An 8,682-nucleotide genomic window follows, 5' to 3' on the forward strand; every position below is an offset into this window, starting at 1 on the left:
AAAAAATAGTAGCAAGTGGCTCACATATCCAATCTTTAACCTCCTTCAAAACCCTTGGAGAAATATTGTCTGGCCCAGGAGCCTTATCATTTTTTAAACTCCCCAATTTATTCGTAACCAGCTCAGAATTAATGCAGTCATCTTGTTTGATCTTGTTTCCATTTATCAAATGATCAAGATGTGGAATACTGCTTAAATCTTCAGTTGTAAAAACTGAAGAAAAAAGTAAAAGTTAATAACCCAGCCATCTCATAATCATCAGATATTAGCCTTCCTTTATCATCCCTCAAGGGTCCCTATCCTATATATTTAAAGAAATCCTTATTGTTAATTTTTACATTTTCAGCCATCTTTTTCTCATGCATCCTTTTTTGATGTCCTAATTTCCTGTTTCACCAGCTTTCTTGGTCTTCTATAACCTTATAAGTCTCCTGTCATACCGGTCGATTTAAATTTGTTAAATTTATGATGCTTTACTTTAATTTTATTTCTTAAACTCTTTGTGAGCCAACAGTGATAAGAAGGTGGCAGTTAAAACCATGATAATGCTACTGACATTAAACTACATGTCAGGAAGTCCCTTTGCTGATTGCACACAGTTTGCAAGTTGCTACATTTCTCTGCATTCTCTAATCTTGCCATGCATGCCCCAAATAAATCAGTGCTTTGCAAATGTAGTAATACATCATCACACAAATATTTTTACCATAATTAATGACCTACATTTATCACAACTGCATGTTATCAGTTAGTACATGTACAACAAAAAATTCAGATTTAAGCTTAATTCCTGGAAGTAAATCTACACAAGTAAAGTGATACCACTTTTGCATGTACTGCATAAAACCATCTCATCTCCAAAATCATGTGAATTATTGGTGTTAGTCAGGTAAGCTAACTTAAACTGTTGATGTCAGTGTCAGTAGCTTTTCTTTAGCAGTGACTGCCATCAGTCAGTTAAAATATTAAGTCAGTGGCTTTTATTGCACCTTTCTTGCCAAAAGCCTAATAAACAAGCTGTCAAAGTATTTACATTTTATAGTTTTGATCATAAAAGACTTACATGAGCTAGTTATCATAACTTTGTAACAGTGGAGTAGCCAGATGGGGGTCAGGGAGGACTGAGCCCCCTCTCTTGGCAGAATCTTCATCCCTATCTAGCAGGTTCCCCAGTACTTTTGCTTGCAGTGAGATAATTAACTTGAATAACTTATCCATTCTTTTTATTTTACTTTTCCATTGACATGCTTTAGTCATAAATAGTTGTCAGATTTATGCCAAGTAAGGTTTTTAATTGGAAATATAAGTCTTGTATTCTCCTTTTGGTTTATTGGAAGAGTACTGTCTAATTTGGAGAAAATAAGATTATTAATTGTAATTATATTTAGTGTTTGATACAAATTCTCAACTTGGGTATTGGTAGATTCCAAAACATGGACATCTCATGGGATCTATCTGTATAAGTACACCAAACATCTCATAACTCATCATTCTGAGTTTACTTTAATACAACCCTTTCCTGTTGTTTGGAGTAACTCTGTTTATATTTTCTTTTATTCATTAAAAAATATTTAATAAATTTGCATACCAAGTGATGGACTAGCCCAGGAGGTTAAGTACCCAATAAGTTTGTAAATAAAGGTGGTTTGAAGGACAAAGTAACTGAGAAGCACAATAAAAAAACTTAAGTTTATAAATTTATTGCAAGTATATTATTAATGCTCATTTTTATGATTTCTTACACAATTACTCATGTTGAAGAAAAATGGTATTATAAGATACTAATTTTATTGAGGAAAAGTGTATGAATTTGTTTTGCTTTAAAATTTGACTGTTACATTTGCTGGAAAGTATTGCACTTTTGAATTACTTCACAGGTAATAATGGTACCATCTTACAGATGCAAGAGAAGCTCTATTACATGTTCCACTACCAGATTTTGCTATGGAACAAGAATTTTTTTGTTTAAAATCTGGGTCAGAAAAAGAAAAGAAAAGTCATGATCTTACACTGCATGAAAACGAGATAGGGAATGAGGATGCTATACAGGTAAAATATATAATTTATAAATATGTACGTATTGAAATGAGTTATAAGTAGATTCAACCTTTTACTACTTAAATTTTAGCTTGCCTCTCATATTTAGCATTCAGTTATACAGCCGTTTCACTTATAAGGTAGCTTTAATTATATTGGAATACAATCACCACCATTCCTGTTGGAAACTTTAATTCTATTTATTGATTAAAGATATGAAATAACTATATCAATATATATATGTATGTTCATTATCCAGAGAGCTTAGGAAGATCCATATATTTAGAAAGTAAGTTAGAATGTAAAGTTTACTCTTTTGGCTTGTTGATAGGCTTCATCTACAATGTTTTCAAGAATGATTAGGTTGGAAATAGTTACAGGACATAATACATACTTACATACTTTGAAATTATAGATGTTTTACAGATATAACAAATTCTCTATTCAAATGATTAATTTGTAGAATACTTTTTTGAACAAGGCAGTAAGGGCATTTAACTTGGGTATTTGAAACTGTCAGATAATTAAAATGGACATAAGTTAAATGGTATATATATATATATAATGTTGATTGATGAAAAGAGCTTTATGTCACTCATTCATAATCATTGGGCTAAGCATCTTTTATTTTATTATTCATAGTTTCATTTTATAGAAAATAAGCACCTGTTTCACTTTAATTTTTGTACAGTGTACTTGTAGAACCCCTGGACTAATACAGTGACTAACCGCTTAATTCAAACAGTGTAATGGTACATCAGTTTATTGCTTGAGCCCCATAACTGAAGAGATTTAATTATTTATTGGTCAACATGACAGTGTTCAAGAGCAAGAGTTTCTCTGGATTTCAATGTCTATTATAGTGGCCATCTTGCAAGATTCTTATTATCAAAGACCTTTTTTTTTTCCAACCAACTGTTTAAGACATTTGTCATCTGCCATTATTCCTGGTAAAAATAAAACATCTACCACTAGGATAAATTGAGGCCATTAACCACTGACAGCAAAAGATGGAGGAAAATCATTTGACAGACAAAGGTGTCAAGACTGTGTACCTGAACACTATTGTTTGTCATGTCCTTTAAATAAGTCTACGTTTCCATACTTATAGATAGGAGTTCATCCAAGACAAAAAATACAACAATCTACCACTTACTATGAAGATATATCACAGAGCATGATAGTGACTTAGCTTTCGTGATCACTTTAAGCATTGGATCTTGATCTTATTATGTATTTTTCAATTAATTTTTCAGGCCATACTCATCAACTAAAGGGCTACAATCATTTGAATCAAACAAAACACCCTCTGACATCCTGTAGAATCAGTGCCATGCTGAGTCCATGTTGTTATCATGAGGAAAGGTTGTCCAATCAATATTACATTGGGCATTGTTCTTAGGTGCATTATTTAATCAAATAAAAAAATTATTTCTTGTAGTAGTAGTACCATTGGTATAAAAACAGTAGACTTAAGTTTCCACTTACAGTTGGCAAATAAAAAGAAGATCCAAATAGTACTATATTTCTTGTTTTTCATGTGTAATCTTTATTTATTATTATAAAAGTAACTAAAATGTAAAATTTAGAAACTTATTAGGTTAGATAAGGTAAGATAATTAAAAAAGAATAATAATACAAAATTTTCATGAAATATACTTGTGAGTAGCTCATGCATTATGTAATTTGATATGGTAACATGAGCTGCATGTTTGCCAAGTGTTTTACAACTTGTGTGGTGGGATTATTAGTTAGACATGGATCAAAGGTCAATAAAGGAACAAAATTAAGTATTAAGTATTAATAAATATATATGGTTACTAGCTTTAATTTATTTAGGATAAACAATTGTGGTTTCCTGATACAATTTGCAGTCATTTTGGAAAGAAAAATAGGTAATTTAGATTTATTTCCTAATTTTTTATGGTGGTTATGAGATTGGTCAACTCGACTAACCATATGTAGAATTAGGGTAGAGAAAATAACAAATAAAATATATTGATATTTATTTAGGAGGTTTTAGATATTATGCAAATGAAATTTGACAATTTTCAGATGAATAAAAGTATTTTTAATCTTATAATCTTAACATGAAAATCACTCTGCACTCAGAGCTGTCAACACTTTGACTCCATATGTTCACGGAGAAATTTTAACAAAAATACTTAATTAATAAATCAGATTTTCTGTTTACAAAAGCCTTGTAATGTTTACTGACATTTTGCAAAAATTTCCCGAAGATATGCATACATTATCAAAAATTATAGTATGACTAATCTCATGGTTACTTTGGTGGTTATAACTTAGGTGCAATGCAATGTATGGAAAGAGTTAATTAAATTTTGTATCTAATACTGTAAGGATCATAACCCATGCAAAAGGGCCACTTCCATATGTATAATGTTAATATGTTAGTTAAAATATAGTAGTTGATTTTTACTATTAAACATGTCTTGACCTTTTTTATATTAACTAAAGTTTCACAATAAATCCTTTGAGAATACTTGAGAAAGGAAGTATCTGATTTTTATTTCTGTATACAAATGTTTAGGTTAAAGAGGAATCTTCTAGTGGATTAATAGCATGTGAAACCATTCTGCAGGTAAGTGAATATGAAGAAAATCGGGACAAAAAAGGCAAACAGCAGTACAACCTTAGTTTACAGGAAGAATGCCTTGAAGCATCAGTAGAAATGGAACAAATGGAATCCAGTTTTAAAATAAGTGGAAGTAAGTGTGACTACAATATTGTACATGTAACACATTCTATGATGGACTGTTATATTTACAGTAGAGGAAAGTCAAGATATTTTTATCAATCTTGTGGTGTAATTTCTATAGTTGTTGAGATCCAAAGATAAGTTTTTGACAGAATATTTTTTTTTCAATTCATAATTCTTTTAAGAGTGCATAAGACAGAAGAAAAATATTAGTGAAGTTTACATGAATCGTGCCTATGGGCAAATCACCAAAATACAATATTTCATACACCAAGTACTTTCTCCATATGCACCTCTGAGGAGCCAGTAGTAGTTAAGGGTATCCTATAAACGAGAAAGCAAAAGTAAGTCTTTTAATATTAAAACTAAGAAGTTTCTAATAATTTGCATTTTATACTTTAGAGCTGGGAAATTAGTGAAATTTGCTAATTGATTGTTAGGCTCATTAATCAGTTACGTTCAACTAATCAGTTATTCTTACATAAGACATGTATAGTTGGAATAGTAATAATTAGAAACACTGATTTCAATTAGTTGAATATTTTTGTAAATCTTAACACTAATTAAACAAAACAACATTGAATTAATCATAAATAATAATGAGAAATCATAGTGGCAATATTTGGATTACTTGTGCAGTTGGAATAACCGAAAAACAATAATAATTAGAAACACTAATTTCAGTTAGTTGATTATTTTTATAATGTTAATCAATTTAATTATAATTTCAATTAATTGATTATTTTACATGATACTAACCATCTTGGGTAAACAAGTTAATTGCCCAGCTGTAATATACTGATTTGTCTATGTTTGCAAATATGATTCAAAAAATTTCCAGCAAATAGCACCACAAGTAAGATGTTCAGAAATTTATCTCTCTGCTTCATATGCCTGAATATTTCTTGATACAGATGCCATCAGGAAGCACTAAAATGAATATATTTATCAGCAAGCCTACTATATCTTTATAGTAATTTATAGAAACAATATATTTTCCGTAGTTACAAAATGTTTCCTACAATTTATTTGAATTCATAATTGAGAGTACTTCCGATAGATTAATTTCAGATTAATATTAAATTTAATGTAAAAATTTGTATCTAGACAGTCACAAAGACTAGTGAATAACTTTTGATAATTCTTAGTGTGAATTTAACAAATTTTTATTTTGTTTAAAATTAGATAGTTTTTATTGATATTTTATTAAAATTAGATGTACAAAGTTCATTAATTTGTAATTAGTTTAGATGTTGTTTTTCAGCAGTAGCATTAATTCAGAAATGTTTGTTTTACACATTTATAAACAAAATTGACACTGTTCATAAGTGCTTCATTTCATTAAAAGTATTTAAGTTTTTTCTAAACCATAGTATGAAGGACACTAAAGCACAACTAGGAACAAAGTGTTTCAGACAAATATACTTTGTCGAAAGCACTAGGATTCCAAACATACATACCTCCGCTGACACTTATAGCTATTTCTCAATCTCCATCTTTGCCATCTAACATTGTGTTCGCTTGCTCCACTCTTTATATACCCCACTCGACTGCCCTTTGCAATATCTAGTTTCCAAAACTTTAAACCAGCCCTCACATGACCTCTATGCAGGTACTGTACATGAACACTGTATGCAGACAATAAAATCACTTTTTTTTGACAAAGTGCATGCATTGAGAGTCACATTTTATGGTTTATATTTTCAGTAGTTCAGTTTCATAATAGTTAGGTGTTTTTTTGGTTTGTTCTCCATTGCTAATATTTCGTTGGTTTTCTTCTGAGGTTACAAAAAAAAAAGGTGGGTATGAATTCCCGTGTAATTGTTTCTGGCATGGAGGCTAACAAGCCCTCGTCCATTCCTTTTTTGTTATCTGGTGGTAGTCAGCAGTCGGGGTGGGGGATCTGCTCTCAGTGGAAGCTGTTCGTGACCTGATTCCGGGCGAGATGGAGTCCTTCATACAGCCTGGGAGTGTCTCCTTGGGAGGTTCTTATTTGGCTTTTCATCATGAACCTGAATATTCTGGGGGAGAATTTAGACTCCCTGTTTCCTGCTTCTTCTTTCACTAGGGCTCTCTGATCTGATCAGCCACTTTCTGACCCTTTTCTGCAGTTAGTTACCCGAGTTTATGAAGTTTTGGGGATTAACTCTGTTGCTTTTGAGTCTTCCCCTGTCTTGTTGTCTGATCGATCTCAGGGGGATTACATAGTTCTTTCTCCTTCCCCTGATATTGCTTTGCATGCAGGGAGGTTTGCAACACAATTACGTGAGGGTGTTGCTATGCCTTCCCCCCTCATTTATCTGAACAACATGCCCTGACTTATCATCGTGAGGATGATGTATATTTGGACACTCAATGGTTGGATCTGTTGTTGGATCTATGGGGTTCCAGGTTAGGACCTGTTATCACTCTTAACAGGTCTCAATTTTTGCGGAATCATTTGACTCGTACTACTGTTTTAGAATTCTTCTCTTTCCTTCATTTTTTGTCTGAAGCATATCACCACTCTCCTCATAAATTTGATGATGAACTGGGCCCTTTACTGGTTACTTCTGTGATGTGTTTGTCCTCTTCAGGCCTTACCTTAGTGTTGTAATTGGTCTGTTGCTGGAGCTGTTGTTTGTGGAGCAACTCGAAGTATTATTGAGCCAAACAAACTGTATAAGGGTTTTTTTTTTTTTATATTGATTCATGATTCATGATATCATTGAGTCATGATATTGCCTTATTTGAGATTATATGTTTGCCCTCCACTGCTCTTCGTGATTTAAGGGAGGCATCTTTTCTTTGGCCTTACTAGTTTGCTGGAATTCAAGAATCTTTAGAAGCCTGAATTGATACATCACATTTGCATTCTTTTTTTTTATTGTCTTTGGCTGCTCGCCTCTCTTCTACTCCAACAGGTACTTCTGGAGGATCGTCCATTCTCGTCTCACAGCCCCCTCCTTTAACACCTCATCCTGTTGTTTCTCAGAATCATTTCTGTCCATATTCTTGGGTATCTTTGGATAGATCGCGATGGCAGCAGCTGCGTCAGTGACTACCTATTTTCACCAAATCCTGTGGGAGGACGGTTACATCTCTTTCATCACATTTGGCATTCCTTCACCATCGATCATTGGGTTCTCAGAGTGCTGGATTTAGGGTTAGAGATTCAGTTTACTTCTTCCCCTCCTCTGTCCTCCAATAAGTCATTTTTTCTCCTGCTTCAGACCTCAGACGTGCAGACCTTCGTTCCCGGGCCATTCAGGAGCTGTTCTTCAAATGAGCCATCGAGAAGGTCGATCCCATTCATCTAGGAGTCTATTCTCGTCTATTGCTGGTGCCAAAGAAAACTGGAGATTGGCGGCCTATCATCGATCTGTCTCGACTCAATCATTTCCTTCAGCCTACTTGTTTTACCATGGAATATTTTCCTCAACTTAGATGGCACTTCACACCAGGTCTTTGGATGACCAAGTTCTAGAAGGTTCTAGAAAGTGTTTCATCTATAAAATCAGCAAGGCATCATTCCAAAAGACGACAGAGAACAGAGGAGAGATAAGTCTGCTATGAAACGGTTATAACCATGTAAGCTATATGCTGTGATTTGTCTAACCCCTATCAACCAGAAAATACATGACATTTGACAGGGAATAGTTATAAATTTCAAACGTCAGTGAATTCCCATCGAACGTTAATATCTCTCCAAGAATATTCCTAATTTCTCATCGGACATTAGTGATTTTGTTAAAATATTATCTTACTTCCACGGTCCAACAATTCAATGCCCAACACAGCTAGCTAGGTTCCTGCCAAATTTTGTATGTACGTACAACTCGCTGGATATCAAGGAGACTCTGAACTAGGAAGACGGTTTTAGGCTATTTGTTAGTTAGTGAAATTTCTGTTTATGAAACTTTGTTTGTAATAATTAATCATAAGAG

General features: G+C 33.0%; 1 protein-coding gene across 3 annotated transcripts in view; it reads left to right on the plus strand.

Moving 5' to 3' along the window:
• The window catches only part of LOC111086249 (zinc finger protein 391-like), a 17,261-nt gene that overhangs the window by 1,819 nt on the left and 6,760 nt on the right, over positions 1–8,682 (plus strand). For 2 of the 3 annotated variants that reach the window (XM_022388384.1, XM_022388393.1), the window contains exons 2-3: positions 1,901–2,049; positions 4,589–4,766. In XM_022388384.1, the coding sequence (XP_022244092.1) occupies positions 1,901–2,049; positions 4,589–4,766 (327 nt within the window). Of the gene's footprint in view, positions 1–1,877; positions 2,050–4,588; positions 4,767–8,682 lie in introns of all 3 variants that reach the window. The other variant, XM_022388388.1, reaches the window with a different exon arrangement.

This window comes from Limulus polyphemus, unplaced genomic scaffold (genome assembly GCF_000517525.1).
Source record: "Limulus polyphemus unplaced genomic scaffold, Limulus_polyphemus-2.1.2 Scaffold38, whole genome shotgun sequence".
NCBI lineage: Eukaryota > Metazoa > Arthropoda > Merostomata > Xiphosura > Limulidae > Limulus > Limulus polyphemus.